This window comes from Xenopus laevis, chromosome 6S (genome assembly GCF_017654675.1).
Source record: "Xenopus laevis strain J_2021 chromosome 6S, Xenopus_laevis_v10.1, whole genome shotgun sequence".
Taxonomy (NCBI): Eukaryota; Metazoa; Chordata; class Amphibia; order Anura; family Pipidae; genus Xenopus; species Xenopus laevis.
In genome coordinates this window covers 61,569,660-61,592,159 of record NC_054382.1, presented here as the reverse complement: position 1 = coordinate 61,592,159, position 22,500 = coordinate 61,569,660, and the positions used below count along the sequence as shown (strand labels likewise).

Genomic DNA, 22,500 nt, shown 5'->3' with positions numbered 1-22,500 from the left:
AAACACGGCTCGAGAGGTATGATGGTGTTGTGGGAAGTGAAGAAAAACAAAGGCATCCGTGTTCTTCAAAGAAGACTCAGCATGAGTCTTTGGATTGGAATAAACCACAAGATGGAAAGGTAGTTAAGCCAATTGAACCACATGGCAGCAAAACACCACGGCATGAAAATACTTTGGTTGCAACATTTGCATCAAAAGACAAGAAAACTGATAGGGTAAAAGAGTCCCGTCTTACTAACACATGCCAAGAACCAAAGCATCATAGTCTATGGGGCACTGATGGTGACAAATATTTAGGAAGAAAACACCAGTCTCAGACTCAAGACAATATGCCTAAAAAGTCAATGCAGCAAGGGTGGAATAGACCATGGAATAAGAAGGAAGTACCAAAGACTAAGGAAACACATACAGGTACATTTTGTTTGTTCTTTTTATCCTAACAAAAAACCCTGCAAGTGCCAATATTCATACTATTTCTAAAAAAAACAGCAGAAAAATGCTTTTTTCCCCATGGTTTACACATTCATTTAGTTGTGTAGTTTGAAATGGCTAGACATGTTTTGTAGTTGGTTAAAGACTGTTCAGTGGCAGAGGATACATAAGCTCTAGAGCTGCAGTTTGATATTTGTTTGAATCACTAAATTAATTCATATTTATGCAAATGTTGGTACAATATGCTGCACATAGGCTTGTATGTTGAAGCACCAGTATATACCTATATACAACAATATAACCATAAACTCTTCCCTTTCAGACCCTGAATTTGAAGTTACTTTAAAGGAAATACTAGTTCTCTTATCTACTGCCAGTATTTTAGGTTTATGGAAATGGTACATGACAATTTAGGGCAGCAGACATGCCTTCTTCTTTCTCTCATTAAAATGCGACTTTGCATGCCATAGCCCCTATAAGAATCATGTGAAAACAGCACATAATTCTTACTTAGAAGTGCAAAAAGCCCTTTTTCTGGCAAAGTGGGTATGTCAAACGCATATAACAATAGAAGGCTCATTTATTAAAGGTCAAATTTCGAATTCCTTTCGAGTTTTTTTAAACTCTATTAAATTCGAATATACTTGAAATTCGACTGGGGGTTGTTTATTAAAAAAAATCAAATATGTAAAACAGACTCGAAAACACGAATTGAATCTAATTTTACTAAACTCTATTAAATTTTTTTCTCCAAAAAAAACTCGAATGTCCGGAAGGCTACTAATGTCCAAACTGGTCCCTGGATGTCTCCCATTGACTTTTACATTAACTCGGCAGGTTTTAGGTGGCTAATTGTCGAATTCAAGTTCTTGAAGGGCCAAAGTATGATAAATCTTGAAATTCTAATTAAAACTCAAATCAAGTTTGTATAATTCACCATTCGATTTTGAGAGTTTTGACCATAAAATAAATTTGAATTTTCAATATGACCCTTAATAAGTCTGCCCCTAGGAGTGTTTTTGGGTGTTTTGATGCTGAATTCTTAGCAAGGAAAAAAATGCTGTTGCTATTACCCTTACTGGTAAGGAGCCTTTTATCATATGGGGGAGAGACTGGTGTAATTGAACTTCTTTTCTTCTCCTCATTTTCTATAGGTCCAAGGATATTGGAACTAAGTGAAACATAAAAGCGGCAGGTTACCTATAAAGGAACAGCAACACCAAGAAATTAAAGCGTTTTAAAGTAATTAACTTAATATACTTAGCCTGCACTGGTAAAAGCTTTGTGTTTGCTTCAGAAATACTAGTATAGTTTATATAAACAAGCTTTTTTGTAGTCATGGGGGCAGACGAAGCTGTAAAAAAGGAGAAAAGGCACAGGTTACATAGCACATAAAAGAGAAGCCCTGTCCCATACAGTGATGTGTTATCTGCTATGTAATCTGTGCATTTTCTCTTTTTTTTTTTTTTCTATCTTGAATGGCTACACAGCAGCTGGATTATATAAACTATTGTAGTCTTTCTGAAGCAAACACACCAGTTTTACCAGTGCAGAGCAACAGTACATTAAATTTTTATTACTTTGACACACCTTCAGTTTTTGCTGTTACGGTTCCTTTAGTATATTCTAGAACAGTGATCTCCAACCAGTGGCTCATGAGCAACATGTTGCTCTTGCTTGGAAGTGAGTTTTAATTGTTTAAAATGAACTATAGTGCCAAGTAGAGCCTCCTGTAGGCTGCCAGTCCACATAGGGGCTACCAAATATCCAATCACAGTCCTTATTTGGCACCCCAAGGGACTTTTTCATGCTTGTGTTGCTCCGCAACTTTTTTTACATTTAAATGTGGCTCACGGGTAAAAAAGGTTGGGGACCCCTGTTGTTGAAGGACTAACTCTATGCATCATTTTTCAAGTGGCCTTCATTATTATTATTTTTTTAAATACTTTTTGAATTATTTGCCTTCTTTCAATTACTTGCCACTATCCAGCTTTCAATTGGGCGTTTCTTCAACCATCTAAAAAAAACTTCTGAAAGGCTACACATTTATTGTTATTGCTCCTTTTTTCTTCTATTCATACTTGCCTCTTATTCACATAAATGTGTCATTGCTAGGCTGAATAAAATGCTAAATAACTCAAAAACCACACGTAATAAAAAATAAAAACCAATTGTAAATTGTCTCCGAATAATATACTCAAAGTAATGAACAACCCCCTTTAAAGTTTCTGTTTTACTGCTCTGCAGTATTTAGTGCACCAAAATATAGATATTTTAAATAGAAACTATGGGTGGAGTGTCTTTTAGTACATAAACTATTTATTGTGATCTTGTTGCCGGTGAACCTCTGTAATTAACAGTGCCAGGGGGAGTCAAAATTTAAGTCCAGATAAAGCTTTGTGGCCCAAAGAATAGTTTAAAATGAATGATATGCCTTTTTATTTACTATCTTGTGCCAAAGGAAGTTATATCTCTAGAGGAAAATGGTGATCAACTTTTAAACAGGAACCATTTTTGGGTCTCGACCCATGGATTATCTGAAGGCAAATTTGCTTCATATATGCTACTTTGCATGAGTTGTCATAGAAAGTATAATCATAAACTGTACAATCATATACTGTACCTATTCATACTGAATTAATTTATGCTCTTTCCAGGCCTAGATTTGTGGCCAGGGCACAAAGGCCTGGGCCTAGAGCGACAAATTATTATGGGCAGCATGCCGCCCAGCTGCTCTATAGGGAGCACTGGGGATGCACAATGAATTCTCATTTGTATTATTGTGTAATATTGGTGTGTAGACGGCCATCACAGCTCATTTTGTCTGATCGTGTACTTTTAGAAAGAGCCAAAAATGAATTATAAAAAAATCTGTTTGCTCTTTTGAAAAATGGATTTCAGTGCAGTATTCTGCTTGAGCAGCACTATTAACCAATGCATTTTGGCAAAAAAAAAACATGGTTTCCTGTGACAGAATCCTTTTAATTATGTGTGTAATAACAGACCCCACACTGTAATTTTGTTAGAACAACTGTTTTTTTTATGTGACATAGTATCATTATTCTATATTTGAAAAAAATTAAAGGAAAAAAAAAGGATTATTCTGTTTTTTTAAGTAATTAGTCCCCACACTTTTAAACAATGTTGAAGAGCCATTTTTTCTAGCCAGAGCTGTAGAGTCAGTCGGAAGCAATTTTGGGTACAAGCTACTCCTCCAGTTACATTGAGTAGGAGAAACAATAGCCTATTTGAAAGCAGTTACAAAGTTAATTGGTGGAGCTTTCTGTAAGCACAAGACCAGGAAAAATGACCTGAGATAGCTGCCTACACACAAATATTGCAACTAAAAAAAATACATTTATTGGTTCAAGAATAAAATTTTAAATGGTGAAATGAAGTACGTACAATGTACACAATGTAATTTGGTGATGAAGACCATATCATAACAATCATGACAGAATCCCTTTAATGACAGAGCCTGATCAGTTTGCCACATGGTTCATAACCAAATAGGTTTCTTTATTATGCACAAATGTTTTTAATAGAAAGTTTAATTTAGTTAATAGTTGAAACACGAACTAGTGATATTATATACAGTACATATGCATTACTGTTAGCAGAGTACTTCGTTATTGGTCTATTAAGCATGAACACTTTATCATCCAGAATACTTTTGTATGACACATTTTCCTGTACCGAAGAAAGCAAAAATGTTTCCCAGAATTTGTATTACCTTTGGTTCATGTTCTCTTTTTTTCATGTTTCCCTCTGCTGTTCATTCTTTAAATTGGCATGATGGATATTAAACAGTGTATAAGGTTTCCCAAGGTATTTTTTTACTTTGTTAGCTGATATCCAGTCTAAAGCTTATTTTTTCTGTGAAAGCTGGTTACATTGCAGGCCTGTGGGCTGTATAATGTGTTTTGTATACGTATTTGTTTTTCTGTGTTTCTCATTGTAAAAATCTTTGTCAGCATTGTGAAAATGGCTTCTGCTGCACAATTAGGAATGTGAAGTCATAACCCCTTTAGATATGTTTAGTATATTTATATTTGCACTGATTGTATATGCTTTGTCAGTGAGTTAATATTAATGTCAACCCTTTGAGTGCATTATATTGGCTGTATAGTTTAATTTTTAAAATATTTTGCCTCTTTCTTATGTCAATTTGATTGTGAATGCTTCTCAAACTGTTTGTGTTTACAGGCTCTCTGATTGAACAGTTGACCGCAGAGATATATGAGTGCATGGTCTGCTGTGAAGTGGTACGGTTTATGGCCCCAGTGTGGAGCTGTCAGAGTTGCTATCATGTTTTCCACCTTAACTGTATCAAGAAATGGGCCCGGTCCCCTGCATCACAAGCAGAAGGTAGGTGATCGTTAACTTTGTGCACATTGCAACACTTCGCCAGGCATAAATTCGCCTGGACAACGCTAATTCACGAAGATCCGAAGTTGCGCACAGGGCACCGAACACTGACAAAGTTGCACTAGCGAAAATACGCTCAGCAGTTCGATGTTCCGTTAGCGTTGGTTAATTTGCATACGGCATGCAGTTAAAGTACAATGCACTCGATAATCTCATCTAGTTCGGCGCTGTTCCAGGACACGATTAGCAGACTACAGCTTCAGTGCAAAAGGTAGGCTTTATTTCAACACACACATGGTTGGGATATACAGCGGTGGGTGTGCAAGGCTGATTGACTTACGCGTTTCTTGCCGGCAAGAAACGCGTAAGTCAATCAGCCCTGCACACCCACCGCTGTATATCCCAACCATGTGTGTGTTGAAATAAAGCCTACCTTTTGCACTGAAGCTGTAGTCTGCTAATCGTGTCCTGGAACAGCGCCGAACTAGATGAGATTATCGAGTGCTTTATACTGAATACCGGCGGGAAGTAGCTGGCGTCTCACACAGGCTGCGACCAGGAGGACACAGCGAGACTGGGTGAGCTCCGATGCGGATCGCATCATTCTCTATATAGTTAAAGTACAATGCCCGTATATGCTGCAGCAAATACATTACACTACACAAGGCCAGGGAACCTAAATAAAATTATATAGAGGTGTTATATTGCCCTACACATGTACCCACAGTTTAGTTTAGGTGCCATATGTTATCAAATGTACAGTCTGTACAATCAAAAACGTAGAGAATTTGTTTAATAACCCTCTTTCGCCAGAGCGATAATTCGGCTGGCGTTAGAGTGCGAAGTTTCGCCAGTCTATCTCCTTGTGAAATTACGCCAGCGACCATTCGTAAATCGGCGAAGTGCTGAAATGAGGTCACGCTGGCTAATTTTTGCCAGCGCTAGCCACTTCGCCCTTTAGTAAATTTCCACCATAAAGGTGTGATTTTGTGGGTTACGGTGTTAGGATTACCAAGGTATCATGCAACTCCTAGAAACAGGTGTTACTTGTGAGAGTTGCATGAATGGACGTGTGAAGTGTTCTGAAACCGCCGGGGTACAGATGTTAGAACAGCATTGTATGTAGCAGACAGTGGTGTTCTCCATCTTGACATGAATCACCTCTTTCACACCTTGTACAAACCAGCAGCCTTCTTTATCCAAGATTTGGATATTGTTATCTTCAAAGGAATGTCTGTAGGCAGGGATGTTGGGAATCGGGTGATATCAAACGAAATCATACTCACTTAAAAGCGTTACTAAATGTGAACCATGCTACCATATTTAGTAATTGTTCTGCCGTAGGGTAGTTGCAGCGTATTATAGCTGACTCATGCATCCTGCCTGCATTGAACTTTTCGGGTGTCTTCCAAAATGTACACAGCTCTGTACATTGCTATCGTGCAGGAAACAGTCCCATGTTGTAAAATACCCATTATGTTGAGGTCCAAATGAAACCATATAAGCATGTGTTTATATTCCCTGATGCAGGAACAAACTGGAACGGCACCACAAATTAATTCCAATTAAAATGCCTTTATTACACTCTTAGGGAATTACCGTACCGCTTCAGGCCATGCGGCCCTTTATCAAGCTAAATTATATTAGAATTCTATTCCCTGATGTTTATACCAACGCATGATCAGTGACTGCTCCTTTGAATGTGTTCTGTGATCTATCCAACCATTGCCAAAAAGTTATAAAAGGATGTGTTTTGCTAAACCAATTATAATAAGTAATTCCTCCCCTCCCCCCATTTAAATGCACCTAATATAGCATAGTTGAGTAAATTCCCTGAAAATGCTAGTCTGCTAGTCTTATTGGAATGTGGAGAGAATCCAGCTGCCCTGGATACTTTTTAGAAAATAAAAGTATGGAGTATGAACATGTTTTCAGATTAACAGGATGGTGCCAGTGTAAAAAGTAATGTTGCACCTCAATGCCAAACAAAAAACTGCACTTTTTGGTGCTCTCTCTCATACAATTGTTTTGTCTTGTAGTTATAGCATTAATAGGACTCCCTGTACAACTATTGTGCTTTGCTGTTCCTTTAGTGTTCTGTTTATTGTATGTATACTAGATGCATGCTGAGTTTGACGCTATACTTAATAGTGCAGGTATTCTGGTATTCTGTGAGAAGAAACAAGGTAATAAGGCCAAATGGTTTTGCACTTAAATGTAAGCTGGTGAATAACAAAACAGGATTTTTGTTTTGATTATTTTTAAATTGCGTTGTTATAGCAACCTCGGTTGAGTTGTCCTGCTGAGTAATTGCTACTGGCAAAGGAACAAAATAGGAAGGATTGACAGAATCATAAGCCCTATTTCCAACTGTATAGTAGAGGTGCTGTGTTTTTATCCCCTAACATACAGTACATACCAGTTCGATATTTTTAACTATTCTATTTGTACTACCGCTTCTGCCTTGCTATGAATCTTTGCTTTGTTTCCTTGAATCCTAGCATTTTCTGAGTATCTCAGCCTTTGGACCCACTTGGACCTGTTCAGTCTGTCCTGTTTTACAGCTGCTTCATCCTGTACCAGTCTGTCTTGTTCTACTCTTTCCACATCTTCCCCAGCCTTGCTTGTTCCAATTTGTTTTAGTTATCTGCCATCTGTTGCCTAAACTATGAAATGTTCCTATTTATAAATCCTTTACACTACATTTCTACAGTCAGAAGTGAGATCAGGAGTGAATTACATATTATATACTGTATTATAGTAGACAAATTGCCTGCATGTCTAAATGGTAAAGTGTATTCAGGAGATTTGTTTCCAGTGGAAGTGTGAATACACTGCAGACAATAAAGTGTGCATGTGCCCTTACGGATGCCATCCATTCCTTCTTGCAAGTGCTCTGGTGGGCATGGCATCTGCTTGTGTGCAGACCCAAATAGCAAATTGTGGCATGGTAAAGCAGCACTGTAAAGCCAACATCTATTGTATTAATCTGTATACAGGCTGACATCAGTGCCCTTGTAAGAGTAGATGGGAGTGCATCAGTTTTTCTTGGCTTGCATAGAAACAGCCATTTTGACTCAAGCTGTTGTGGAGGACAGCTCTGAACTGGCAAACATGGAGCAGGCTGACTCCCAAAGCACCCTGGGAGGCAGTGTCTCTAATGTGGGCGGTAGGGGAAGTGCAAAAAAAGGAAGGTTCTAGGGGATTCAATTATTAAAAAGGTGGATAGGGTAATCTGCTGTAAGGACCCTTCATGCTGAACAGTCTGCTGCTTGCCTGGTGCTGAGCTGCAGGATCAACTGCAAACTCACTGAACAGTTATGTCCCACGTGGCCCCCTCAAAGTCGCTGACTAACTCAGAGTTTGAAAGCTGAAAAGCAGGAAGTAGTGTTCTGTTCTGTTAGACACGCTATTACCCCCCCCCCCCCGGGTAATAGGGCCATGTGATCTCATTTAATGTCTTGTGCAAAAAACATATAAACAGTGGGGCAACAAAAACCCTTAATTTCAGAAAAGCTCATTTTAGTGCCTTGAGGCCTGCATTTCAGAGCATGGATTGAACATTGTTTTCTTTTAAAAACACAAAACAGAAATGGTTGTCATTTAAAATGATATTAAATCGGTATTGTTCTCAATTTATTCCCTTAAGAAGTAGTAAAGAAGTTAATAGGAAAGAAGAGAAAGACATTTTAAAACTACAAATCTGTGGGGACAGAAGATGCATTTAATGAATATTAACACACAAATGTTGTAAAACTCAATCCGGAAGGCAAAGATAATAAACTTGGCTGTAGCGAGCAATGCCAGTCAGCAGGGCAAGGGCAAATAAGGTATTGAGTTGTATTAAAAGGGGCATTGATTAACGGGAGGAGGGGGTCATTGTTCCACTGTACAGAGCACTGGTAAGGCCCCATCTAGAATATGCCATACATACAGTTTTGGTGTTCAGCGCTTAAACAGGACTGATTTAGAGAGGGTGTAGAGAAGGGCAACTAAGCTGGTAAAAGCTATGCAAAATCTTAGCTATGAGGAAAGACTGGCCAAGTTGGGGCTGTTCACTTAGGAGAAGAGACACTTAAAGGGGTGATAAGGATAACTATGTATAAATATATAAGGGGTTCTTATAATAATCCCTCTGCTTTATTTACCAGTAGGTCTTTCCAGCTGACATGAGGTCCCCCATTCTGATTAGGAGGAAGGAGGTTCTGTCTAGATATTCTTAAAGGAGTTTTGTTTACAGTGAGTGCTGTGAAGAAGCCTGAATCAGGCGTACTGGCTGATACATTAGATAGCTTTTTGAAGGGGTTGGATGGCTTTTTAACAAGGGAGAGAATAGAGGGTTATGCAGGATAGTTCATAGTCAAGTTGATCCAAGGACTGGTCTGATTGCCATCTTGAGTCAGGAAGGAATTATATATAGATTTAAAACTTGATGGGCGTGTTTTTGTTTTTCAACCTAACTTACTATGTTACTTTTCAATCCAGCTGAGGCTTAGTATTGTGCATGGTGATGCCAGACTTGTGTGTGCTACTTCTCATGCATGGGAAAAGCATCCTATTTATATATTGTGCTTTAGCACACACTGGGTCCTATCTGTAGCCTCGAAAACCTTGTCATGTTATGGTCATTTCAGTTGGATGGGTCAGCTTGTTGGTGCCATGTTGTTAATCATTGAGCTTTTCAGTTTGACCAAGTTCTACTGCCAGTGTCTGTTGCTGGTGTTTGTATTTCTGTGTGCTTAAATATTCACTTTTAACCGTATTCGGTGGATAGTGGAATAGATAATTCCACTCATAAGGGGAATGCGCTATAAATCATGAGGTATTTCACTTAAAGTATCACAGTTTCAACTTTTAACACTTTTTTTTAATTTTTTATATTTTGTACAGATGCAACGTAAACAAAAAAAATGTAATATGTTGGCTGACGTGTGGTACAGCCCTTTGGACTATGCCAAACGAGCTGATCTTTGCCTGCAGAAAAGCACAGGCCACAAAGCTGACATTTTCTTTCTTAAGCCAATTGTTCGGCCAGGGTTTGACCATAGTCCTTTTACAGGATATTTACTGTCATTATTCTTATTTTTTTATGCATCCTGATCAGCGAAAGATTCTTGTTTGCAAGAATACTGTGAGTGACTTTTGCCTTGTGCCCATGTAGTTGCTTTGATCTTTAATTAGTAGAACTGTAAATTGCTTGACAGGGCTCACACTGTTTTCTGTTTAGTATACTGTTTTCTATTTAGTATGCTGCTTTTCTTCCCACGCTGTCCATACCTCTCATAGTTCATATGTCTGATCTCTGTAGAAACAGTGGCACAGTGGGGTTTCATGCATGAGGAGAAGCAATGCCTCTGATTTAACACAAGCTTGACTGCAGCTTTTGTAGTTATGATCCTTGGAAAATCACTAATTATAGGTCTATTCGGAATTTAAACGACTTTGTTTTACTGTGATTGTGTTAAAAAATATAAACCTGAGTGTCTTAACAACACATTTTCCCTTTTGGGATCAGTTTTTGGTTTTCAAATCTTTCCTATTTATGTATACTCTATACTGATTATTTTGCTTTTTTAAGGGCCATGGCACCTTCTCATTTATGGTCAACAACCATGGGCTGATTTATCAAAGGTCGAATTTCAAATTCATGTGAATTTTTTTTACTCAAATAAATGCAAAAATACTCACAACTCAAATCGGTAGTTATTTAAGAAAGTAGAGTATAATTTATATATATTATATATAATATCCACCGTTCAAGCCCGCACACGTCATTCACTAGTCATTAGCTGGGTGCTGTGTGTAGATTGTAAATCCCAGTGCTCCAAAGGTTACACGCACACCTTATTGAATATCTTTCACAATTTATTAGAAAATAAATTATAATATTATATCTAATAGGAACAATCCAAACATTTGTTTCATATGCGATTCAAGATTTCCCTCCAAAACAAAACTCGAATGTCAGGAAGGCTATTATCATCTTCAAATGGCTTAATTGACCTCTGCAAGTTTTAGGTGGCAAATATTCTAATTAGGATTGTTTCCATGCTCGAGGGGTGATAAATCTCAGTAACGTATATGGGTGAACTCCGTGCTTTGTGTTGAAGACTAGCAGCACCAGCGTATGTTTCTGGACCCACTCGATATGTGTTACCGTATATACTCGTGTATAAGCCGACCCGCGTATAAGCCGAGGTACCTAATTTTACCTATGAAACCCAGAAAAACGTATTGACTCGCGTATAAGCCTAGACACAACTCAGAAAAGTCTCAGAAATATCAAACAGTCGGTTTAATGTTAAAAATCAAGCCAGGATGCTTAAAACATTAATTCATAAAAACAAGCACAAGTTTAAAAAAAAATGTAATTGATTGGCCAGGCAGCAGCTAGTCGTACCCATCTCATAACAAAGGGAACAAACATCCCAACAGATCCACTCAATAGCCACATATATAAATAAAATACAGGTGCTAAGAGCAGCAGTGATAGATAGATAGATGATAGATATGGGGCTAGCCAGGATAGTACAGTATGTAGTAGACAGTAGGAAGACAAAAAGTTAGGGGCCACAGGGAAACAGTAGAAGGCATGTTCCCCAGCGACTCTACCCCTAACCATACAGAGTGGCTGCTTCCCCCAGTTACCGTAAGTAGAAGGCGTCGTCAGGAGGTGTCAGGCCCCGTCATGTGTAGCGACAGGGGGTGCCGGCTTTACTTCTAGCCCCCAACCAACTCAACTGCACACACAACATTCCACCACCGGGCCCAAGGCGGCTTAGAGGGAGGCGGGGGAGCCATTTTTACTTCCCAACCATCTCTCCTGAAAGTTTTTTTTACACGCGATCGATGCCGGCTCCCCTGCACTGCTAGGGAGAATAAAGAGCGACTGCGCCAAGATAGAAGGAAAGCACCGAATGTAAAGCCTACCTGGCCGCAAGCAAATCCGGGCGTAAGGAAGGTCCAGCGTAGAAATTCAAATCCCGTAATATCGGATCCCTCACCTCCCTCTCCCATAGCGCATCAGGACTCTGTGACTGACGATCGCCGCCCGGAGCAGGTCCAGGAGCTCCGGGCGGCGCGTCCTTCCCTGCCGGCGTCGCCCGGAGCTCCTGGACCTGCTCCGGGCGGCGATCGTCAGTCACAGAGTCCTGATGCGCTATGGGAGAGGGAGGTGAGGGATCCGGTGAGGGATTGGCGTATGACCCGCGTATAAGCCGAGGTCGAGTTTTTCAGCACATTTTGGGTGCTGAAAAACTCGGCTTATACGCGAGTATATACGGTACTTTTTATGTGACCAGTTTTTCCAATAGAACTACTCACATTTAGTAGTATGTGTTCACGCTTATAGGATGTAAGCAGACGGACGTCTCACACGGGGTTGTGCGAAATTTCCAACTTTATAATGTGTCTCCTGGTTGTGGGGTATTCTTATTGGTTCCCTCAGTCTGCAGTGCGTAGTATGTTGGATGTTTTTCCTCGTGGAGCTGAATGGCGGACACCTCCAATCCTTGGTGATTCCAGTCCGCTAATACACCAAGAGATCTTTGTGAAACCTTATTGTATCTCAGTTTCATGGGGGTAGTTACTAGGTTGTTTTTTTTTCAGGGTCATATAATAATGAAACAAACGAATAGGTGCCTTTTGGTGGTGCTGTTGCTGGCTGTGCTGCTTCTACAATCACAATCCAAATTGGAGAGATACATCTCACATTTGAATTTACATTCCAATAGGGGGATTAAAATTCGAATATGTGAATTTTGAAAATTCCCCCATTTGTTAATAGTAATTCATCCTTTTCCTACCATAGCTGTTAAAATATAAAGTTAGAGAAGACGTTCTTAAGGCAGCATACAATTAATTTCCAAGAAGCTTTTAGTTGGCATGGTTATAAAGGCATTCTTATATAATAAAGTTACTGTACCTGCCCAGAGAGTTGATCCAGGCCTTCAGATTTGAATGCAGAAGTTCATCTTGGATGTCTGTGGCACTGCACACACTCATATGCTGTGGGGAAGCAACACCTAGTAGTTCTTGAAAACCATGAAGCAAAAAATTGGGTGAGTTTGTCTGAATTAACTATAACTGAGAAGAGAAGATAGGAAGCTACTAGGGACAATTTGCGAGGCACATGTCTTAATTGTTAAAGGGCTGTGGTCCCTTGGCACCCAAACATATTGTGTAGCCCTATGTCTAGCCTTATTCTTTGTTTAGCTTTGTTCTCTTTTTAACAATACTATAACCAAAATAGAAATAGTCCACTTCTGTGTTAGAACAATTCATGCTAATTGTCCTTGAACGTGATGCTGAGCCTTCTAGGAGCACTATGACCTGATTTGTTCTTATTAATCACAGGAGTTGACTGTCTTGATGCTGTGTTATGTGCTTTTTTTAATATGTTCTCTATTGGGCTGTTCCTCCATCTGGTATGAGGTTAACATTAAAGGAGAGCTAAACCCAAAAAATTAATATGGCTAAAAATGGCCATATTTTATTTACGGAACTTACTGCACCAGCCTAAAATTTCAGCTTCTCAATAGCAACAATGATTCAGAATGTTAGACTTGTCACAGGAGGTCACCACCTTGGAAAGTTCAAAGTGTAAATTTAGAACTCACCACAGAAAAACTCATCCACTTTCTCTTCATTCCTGTAGTATTTTAAGAGCATATTTATCAAATGGTGAATTCCTATGGGAATGAATAGAACATGGATGAGTTTTTCTGTGATGAGCTCTAATCTCACATTTTGATAAATCTGCCCTCACATTCTCAGTGGGCTCTGAACAGCTGTCGAGAAGCTAAGCTTAGGGGTTGTTCTGTGCCTCTATATACATCTTTCCTTTCTTTAAAGTTTGTGAATCCTGTATTTCTGTAAGTATTTTACCTTAAAACATCATCTTATTTTGTAACCAGTCTTAAAATTAGATAAAAAAACCTAGTTAAACACTTGAATCAGAAATTATTATATATTGTCAGGGTTTTGTACTCCCTGGAACATGATGCTAGGGATACACTGAATCCAGGATTCGGTTTAGGATTTTGCCAGGATTCAGCCTTTTTCAGCAGGATTTGGATCCAGCAAAATCCAAGTGCCTGGCCAAACCCAATCCTAAAAATTTCATCACACAAACAGGGAAGTTTAAAAACTATTACCTGTGTGGTTATCTTTAATATTCCTTTTTCTGATTTGCCTATGCAAATTAGGGTTCAGATTTGCCCCAATCACAAAATAGTGAATTCTGTACATCCCTAATTGATGCACAGGTGGTAAAAATACACACGTAAGCTGCAGTGAATATGGTGTTTGTGTGACTTTTTATTGAAATTCCTCTTTCTTTAGTTCAGGTCTGCCATTTTTTTCGTGTAGTGACCCACTAATCCTAGATGTACACAGCTGTGGTCCAGTTTACGATAAAGTGAAAAACGAAGTGTGTGATTCCCTCGCACTATGGAGACATTAATATTCCTTAGAAGTTTAAATCCATAATTGTGATTAGTTATTTACTGCATCAATATACATGATCTTTGCCTTGTTTTGCATTGTTACTCATAAATAGAAATGTAAATGGCTGTCTTTTTTTTTTTTTTTTTTTTGCTACAATAGATGGAAACAGCGGATGGCGATGCCCTGCATGTCAGAATGTCTCCTCTCGTGCCCCTAGTAGCTATATCTGCTTTTGCGGTAAGTTTTATTCTTAATAGTTTGACAGGGTTTTTTTAAAAAAAAAAAAAAAAATAGTAGCAGTGCACAAGGAGAGTTGGCTCTGCTGCTTCTCAGCGGTTCATGGGATGGAGGTCGGCCCAAAAACACAAAAGCATTTTTGGTCCAACTACCGCTCTGCTGCATGGGCTGGCACTCAAGTGGAAGCTGGAATTTTAATTTTAAGTGGGGAAAACATAGCTCGCAACCAAGTGATCTGCTTCTCACCACCTGAAAAAAAAATGCAGACTGAGAGCAGCAGAGCCAACGCCGGTTGGAAGTACGTTGTTACGAAACGCGTCAGACCTTGGGCTCTTTTTCCTTTTAATTGAATGTAACAATTAAGCCAGATATTTTTAATCTTACACTGAACTGAACGTTCTTTGACTTCCGAGTGCGCTGCAACGTCCAGTTTCCCTTGGTATAATTGCCTCCGTAGCGACAGACTCGGGGGGCAGCAGCACCCGGGTCACACTACCAAGCAGGTAAGCCAATCAGTATATAATTACTTTTGGATTGAACATTGGGATAATATGTGCCATGGGTGCATCTGCCTAGCGCAATAAGAGCAGGGTTCAGGGCAAAATGCACCCGACCACTTTTTTTTAGCGGTGATTGGTTATTGAGCCCTATAAACTTTCTAACAATAGGATTGGTGGTGAATAGAAATCGGAAAAGGCTGCTGGACTTTTTTAGGTATATATTCGTACAGCAGAGCCAACGCTCCATGAGTGTTTCTTTTATTTATTAGCATAAAATGCTATAGATTAGATTTGTTAAAAACATATTTTTTTTATTATTATTTTCAGGCAAAGTGAACAACCCTGAATGGAACAGAAACGAGATACCTCACAGCTGTGGTGAGCTCTGTCGGAAGAAGCGCTCAGGCCTGGATTGCCCTCATCCGTGCAATATGTAATTTTTATTTATTGGTTATCCTAATATTTGCTTCAGGTTTATAAAGTTATGTTGCTGAGTTCTCTTTATCCAAATAAAATCGTATCTAGGCAACACTAGTAAAGTTTATATTGCTACAATTTAAAAATCAGAGACAATTGTTATCCCCTAATTTACATCAACATATTGTGCAGCACTTCACCAAGATTAAACATTAGTCCCTGTCCAGTGGAGCTAACAATCTCAAAATTCACTCACACACCCACCATTTCTAAAAAGCCAATTGCCCTGCCTGTATGTTTTTGGAGTGTGGGACAAAACCCACACAAACCGGGGGAGTAGTAGTAGTTTTTCCACGCAGATCAGACAGGTTCGGGTTGTCTTATAGGCAACCATTGAAGGTTTGAAACTCCTCCTCTGCTCCCGAAGATTCCTTGTCTTTAAATCAGAGGCGCATGCAGAAGTAGTGTACCAAACCAGAGAACACACATTTAGTCCCTAATGGGGAAAACACCTTAGTGATCACTATGTACCACCAATCTGCCAAAAATATATATTGCTTTGATTTTGAAAATAGTATCAATATACCGATCACTAGCAAGTGAATAATAGAAAATCAATAAGTAATGTATATAAATATTTGTTGTTTTGTTTTGTTTAAGCCTCTGTCATCCTGGACCATGCCCATCATGCCCAGCATTTGTAACAAAATCTTGTCAGTGTGGAAGAACAAGGTGAGAGCATTGGGGTAAATGTCATATGCTAAAGAAAAGAAGAAGATTTAAAGGGCAAGTCAACTCCGCAATAAAAATGTGACTAATAAAAGAAAACTTAATTCTATTCAACCTTCCAATTTACATTTATTAAACATTTTCAGTGCGTTCAAAGCAGTATCTGCTTTACTCCTGGTTATTAGTTTTTAAATAATGTTGCAAAATTCTCAGTTACCAAGCAAAGCAGGTCTGTTGGTTCACCTTTAAGTTAAATTTTGGTATGTCATATAATGACTGATGTTAATCAACTTTTCAATTGCCCTTCATTTTTTCTCTCTTATAGTTTTTTTATTATGTATTTTTCTTCTTCTGACTCTTTGCAGCTTTCAAATGGGGGCCATTGACCCCATCTAAAAAACAAATGCTATGTAAGGCTACAAATGTATTTTTATTGCTACTTTTTATTAATCATCCTTCTATCCAAGCCCCCTCCTATTCATATTCAAGTCTCTTATTCAAATTAATGCATGTTTGCTAGGGCAATTTGGACCCTTGCAAACAAATTGCTAAACATTGCAAATACACCAATTGCAAATTGTCTAAGAATAGCACTCTCTATAACTTGACTTAACTCAAGCTAACTTGAAGGTGAATTACCACTTGCAGCTGGCAATTCTTAAATTACATTACAATTCTTACATTCTTTCAACAGTCTGAGCTATCTGGGCAAAAAATAGAAAGAGACAGACAAACACTGCTTTCAATTGCATTTTGTATACAACTAACTTGAAAACCATATAAAAGTGTAATTAATGCATATCGCAAAGTTACTTAGAATTATGTCTTATTTTTTACTTGGCCAAAATTTATTTTGGGGGGGGGGGATTGTCATTGTGGTACTCTAATTTGTTATTCTATTATTATCTTTAACAATCTACCAACTAATTTGTATTGCATTATGCACTCATACAAGGCCATTTTATTATTATTAACATGTATTTATATAATCGCCAACATATTGCGTAGCACTGTAAAGTAAAGTGATTATACAACTAAATCACATGAATTACATACCGTATATACCCGAGTATAAGCCGAGTTTTTCAGCATCCAAAATGTGCTGAAAAAGTCTACCTCGGCTTATACTCGGGTCAGCGGGCAGTAGTTGAGATTGCAGTCACTTTTAATCATTCCTATACCGACAGTTCACTTGGGGAGAGACTGCAATATCCCACATTGCCCTCTGTTGGTTAAATAAAAGAATAACAGTGCGCCCTCTGTTGGTTATATGAAAGAATAACAGTGACTGCAATATCACACAGCGCAATCTGTTGGTTATATGAAAGACTAACAGTGACTGCAATATCACACAGCACCCTCTGTTGGTTATATGAAAGAATAACAGTGCGCCCTCTGTTGGTTATATGAAAGATTAACAGTGACTGCAATATCACACAGCGCCCTCTGTTGGTTATATGAAAGAATAACTGCACCCTCTGTTGGTTATATGAAAGAATAACAGCGACTGCAATATCACACAGCGCCCTCTGTTGGTTATATTAAAGAATAACAGTGCACCCTCTGTTGGTTATATGAAAGAATAACAGTGACTGCAATATCACACAGCGCCCTCTGTTGGTTATATTAAAGAATAACAGTGACTGCAATATCACACAGCACCCTCTGTTGGTTATATGAAATAATAACAGTGTGCCCTCTGTTGGTTATATGAAAGAATAACAGTGACTGCAATATCACACAGCGCCATCTGTTGGTTATATGAAAGAATAACAGTGACTGCAATATCACACAGTGCCCTCTGTTGGTTAGATGAAAGATTAACAGTTACTGCAATATCACACAGCGCCCTCTGTTGGTTATATGAAAGAATAACAGTGACTGCAATATCACACAGCGCCCTCTGTTGGTTATATGAAGGATTAACAGTGATGGCAATATCACACAGCACCCTCTGCACATGGTAGTGGGACAGTGGGACAATGCACACAGTAATCCGTTTGGCAATTCTCTGTCACCATCAACTTTGCAAAGAAGTCCGGTTGATCACTGGGGGGGGTCGCTTTGGCAGAATGTGCACTGCTGGAAAACAGGGCTGTAGTTGTGTCTAGGCTTATACTAGAGTCAATAAGTTTTCCCAGTTTTCGTAGGTAAAATTAGGTACCTCGGCTTATACTCGAGTATATACGGTACATGGAACATATGGAGTAACAAACATCACAATCGATACAGGTACAAAAAGGTGAGGAAGGCCCTATGCATAGGCATACAGTCTAAAGGTAAGGAAGTAATACACAAGGTGTGGGAGTGGGCAAGATCGAATTAAGTGGGTGAGAAATGTGGTACTGTATGTGGTGTTGCGTTTTGTAGTTAAGCAGAGTGAGGGTAGGCTTCTCGAAAGAAGTGCGTTTTCAGAGATTTGTTGAAAGCAGAAAGGTTGGGACAAAGTCGGACAGACAGAGAGTTCCAGAGGAGGGGTGCAGCCCTTGCAAAGTCTTGAATGCGAGCATGTGAGGAGGTAATGAGAGAAGAGTTGAGTAGCAGGTCAGTAGAGGAGCGTAGTAAGCGATTGGGTGAGTATATAGAGATGAGTTCAGAGATGTAGGGTGGGGCAGAGTTATGAAGTGCTTTGAAAGTCAGTGTCATTAATTTGAATTTGATTCTGAAAGGTAACGGAAGCCAGTGCAGGGATTGACAGAATGGCGAGGCAGAGGAAGAGCGGTTGCTGAGGTGTATGAGCCTCGAAGCAGTGTTCATTATGGACTGGAGAGGTGACAGTCTCTGGAGGGGGAGGCCAATTAAAAGACAGTTACAGTAGTCTAGACGCGATATGATGAGAGAGTGAATAAGAATTTTGGCATTGCCTTGGGTGATAAATGATCGTATTTTGGATATGTTCCTTAGGTTGAAGTGACATGATTTAATAAGTGACTGGATATGAGGAGTGAATGACAGGGCGGAATCTAGGATAACCCCAAGGCACCAGGCCTGGGGAGAGGGGGTGATAGTGGAATTGTTAACTATGATGGATACTTCCGGGATGTTACTGGTGTTAGTTGGAGGAAAGAGAACCATTTCAGTTTTAGAGAGGTTTAATTTAAGGTAGCGTTGCGACATCCAGGTAGAGATAGCGGACAGGCAGGAGGAGACACGAGTTAGGAGTTCTGGGTGAGATCAGGAGATGAGAGATAGATCTGAGTATCGTCAGCATAGAGGTGGTAGTGGAAACCATACGAATTTATTAATTTTAACCTTTTCTGAACTGTAAAAGGTTATTCATGAAGTCTCAACTTTGTTTGTTTTTTCTAGTTTTTAGATGTAGCAGGTCTGAATTCACTGTACAGTAACAGCTTATAGTAACGACTTGAATAAGCAGTAATTTAATGTTGCCATTTTCTAAACTGAAAATGCATTGAGAGGAAAACTCTGTTTAAAGCAATGTCTTGCATAATTTTCTTATTTAGTGCCAGAAAGAACAGAAACCATAGATATTTGTTACCGTATATACTCGAGTATAAGCCGACCCGAGTATAAGCCGAGGAACCTAATTTTACCTACGAAAACTGGGAAAACTTATTGACTCGAGTATAAGCCTAGACACAACTACAGCCCTGTCTCCCAGCAGTGCACATTCCGCCAAAGCAACCCCCCCAGCGATCAACTGGACTTCTTTGCAAAGTTGATGGTGACAGAAAATTCCCAAACGGATTACTGTGTGCATTTTCCCACTGTCGCACTACCATGTGCAGAGGGTGCTGTGTGATATTGCAGTCACTGTTATTTTTTCATTTAACCAACAGAGGGCGCTATGTGATATTGCAGTCACTGTTATTCTTTCATATAACCAACAGATGGCGCACTGTTATTCTTTCATATGACCAACAGATGGCGCTGTGTGATATTGCAGTTACTGTTATTCTTTCATATAACCAACAGAGGGTGCACTGTTATTCTTTCATATAACCAACAGAGGGTGCTGTGTGATATTGCAGTCATTCTTTCATATAACCAACAGATGGCGCTGTGTGATATTGCAGTCAGTTATTCTTTCATATAACCAACAGAGGGCGCACTGTTATTCTTTCATATAACCAACAGAGGGTGCTGTGTGATATTGCAGTCACTGTTATTCTTTCATATAACCAACAGATGGCGCTGTGTGATATTGCAGTCGCTGTTATTATTTCATATAACCAACAGAGGGCGCTGTGTGATATTGCAGTCTTTCCCCAAGCGAACTGTTGCTATAGGAATGATTAAAAGTGACTGCAATCTCAGCTACTGCCCTCTGACTCGAGTATAAGCCGAGGTAGACTTTTTCAGCACATTTTGGATGCTGAAGAAATCTGCTTATACTCGAGTATATACGGTAATTAAAACAGTAGGCCAAAAAGTATGTACAGCACATTTCCTGCAATATAAAGCATCTTATAGTATGATTTCCTCTATCTATCTATCATCTATCTATCATCTATCTATCATCTATCTATCTATCTATCTATCTATCTATCTATCTATCTATCTCTCTATCTATCAACAAGTATACAGCAGCACTCACTTAATAATAGTTTATTTGAGTGTTATTGGTGCACAGCCTTAAAAGGGAAATTCCGTATATATAAATATACAGCATGTCCAAACAAGAAAAGGCAGCACTAAATTTATCAAAAAATAGTGACAAAGTGTATTAAGATTCACAAAAGTTCTCAAAAAAATGCACCATATAACAACCTGCATATAGTAATGTGTCCATCAGCAACGTTTCAGGCATGCACTGTGCTCTTTCTCAAGCTTAGCAGATAATGAAAACTCACAGGTGCATATCAAACATTTAAAAGACTCAAACAGGAAGTGACATTGGGGTTATTTAGTAACAGATACAACAACACTATTAACCCTCACTATGTCCCCTTTAGTTTGAGTCAAATCCTTAGCGCAAACATATCAGAGGTAAAGGTAAAGTCCTAATCCTTATTCAGACCTTTGGGTGCTAGTGTATTTAGTTTATGTATCCACCACACCTCTCTCTGCTTCAACTTCTGTTCTCTGTTACCTCCATATTTGAGTGGTGGAAGCCCTTTTAGTACAATAAATTTCAATTGGTCTGCATTATGGCCCATATCTATAAAGTGTTTTTCGAAACCGGCGATCTCTCATTCCCCAAATTGATGGAAGACTTATGCTGGGATATGCATGACTTAACCATCTGCGTTGTCTCCCTAATGTATACATAGCCACATGGGCAAGTTAATGCACATATTTGGATGTACATGTAAAATGTCCCCGCAATTGGACTTTATATCCTTTTCAGGGGTGTATAAATTCTCTACCCCTAATAACATTAGAGCATTGTGTACAGCCAATGCACAGATACATACCCGGAGTTCTCAACCCAAAGACTGTATCCATCTGTCTTTGTTTTTTCTTTATTCTAGTCTAGAGGAAGTGACCATACTGCCAATTGTTTTTCCTCTACGGTATGACATCACAGGTGGTGCTATAAAATCTCCAATTTGGGAATAGGCTCTTTGTAAGATATGCCAATGGTGGGGCAAAACTGCAGCAATGTTCTTACTAGAGCTATTATTTTCAAACACGAAAGGAATACGTTTTCTTACATGCTTTTTCTTTTTTCACACTGACTTTCCTTCTCGCTTGTTGTAAAACACCCTCAGGATATCCCCTCTCCTGGAATTTTCTGCTCATCAAGTCTTGCTGTTTCTCCCTCTCTTGTACATTGCTCACTATTCTGTCAACCCTCACTAACTGACTAATGGGTATTGAATTGTTAGTGTGTGGTGGATGGTTACTGCGAAAATGTAAAATCTTTTTACGATTATTCGGTTTTGTATATACTGATGTATCAACACCGCCATGGGAATTTTTGTATATAAGTACATCCAAAAATTGTACTTTCTCAACATCATATGTCAGTGTAAAGTAAATAGAAGGATGTATTGTTTGCAGATCTCCGTGGAACTGATCTATATATATATCTATTTTTTTCCCACTGTCGCACTACCATGTGCAGAGGGTGCTGTGTGATATTGCAGTCACTGTTATTTTTTCATTTAACCAACAGAGGGCGCTATGTGATATTGCAGTCACTGTTATTCTTTCATATAACCAACAGATGGCGCACTGTTATTCTTTCATATAACCAACAGATGGCGCTGTGTGATATTGCAGTTACTGTTATTCTTTCATATAACCAACAGAGGGTGCACTGTTATTCTTTCATATAACCAACAGAGGGTGCTGTGTGATATTGCAGTCATTCTTTCATATAACCAACAGATGGCGCTGTGTGATATTGCAGTCAGTTATTCTTTCATATAACCAACAGAGGGCGCACTGTTATTCTTTCATA

The 22,500-nt window shown here is 39.0% G+C and overlaps 1 protein-coding gene across 1 annotated transcript in view; it reads left to right on the top strand.

Annotated features, from left to right (window-relative positions):
• nfx1.S (nuclear transcription factor, X-box binding 1 S homeolog) overlaps positions 1-22,500 on the top strand; it is an 84,447-nt gene that overhangs the window by 9,670 nt on the left and 52,277 nt on the right. Inside the window, exons 2-6 of the mRNA XM_018269395.2 lie at positions 1-411; positions 4,639-4,800; positions 14,407-14,484; positions 15,312-15,417; positions 16,062-16,133. The exon at positions 1-411 is cut by the window's left edge and continues 624 nt beyond it. Coding sequence (XP_018124884.1) covers positions 1-411; positions 4,639-4,800; positions 14,407-14,484; positions 15,312-15,417; positions 16,062-16,133 — 829 coding nt within the window. The remainder of the gene's footprint in view (positions 412-4,638; positions 4,801-14,406; positions 14,485-15,311; positions 15,418-16,061; positions 16,134-22,500) is intronic.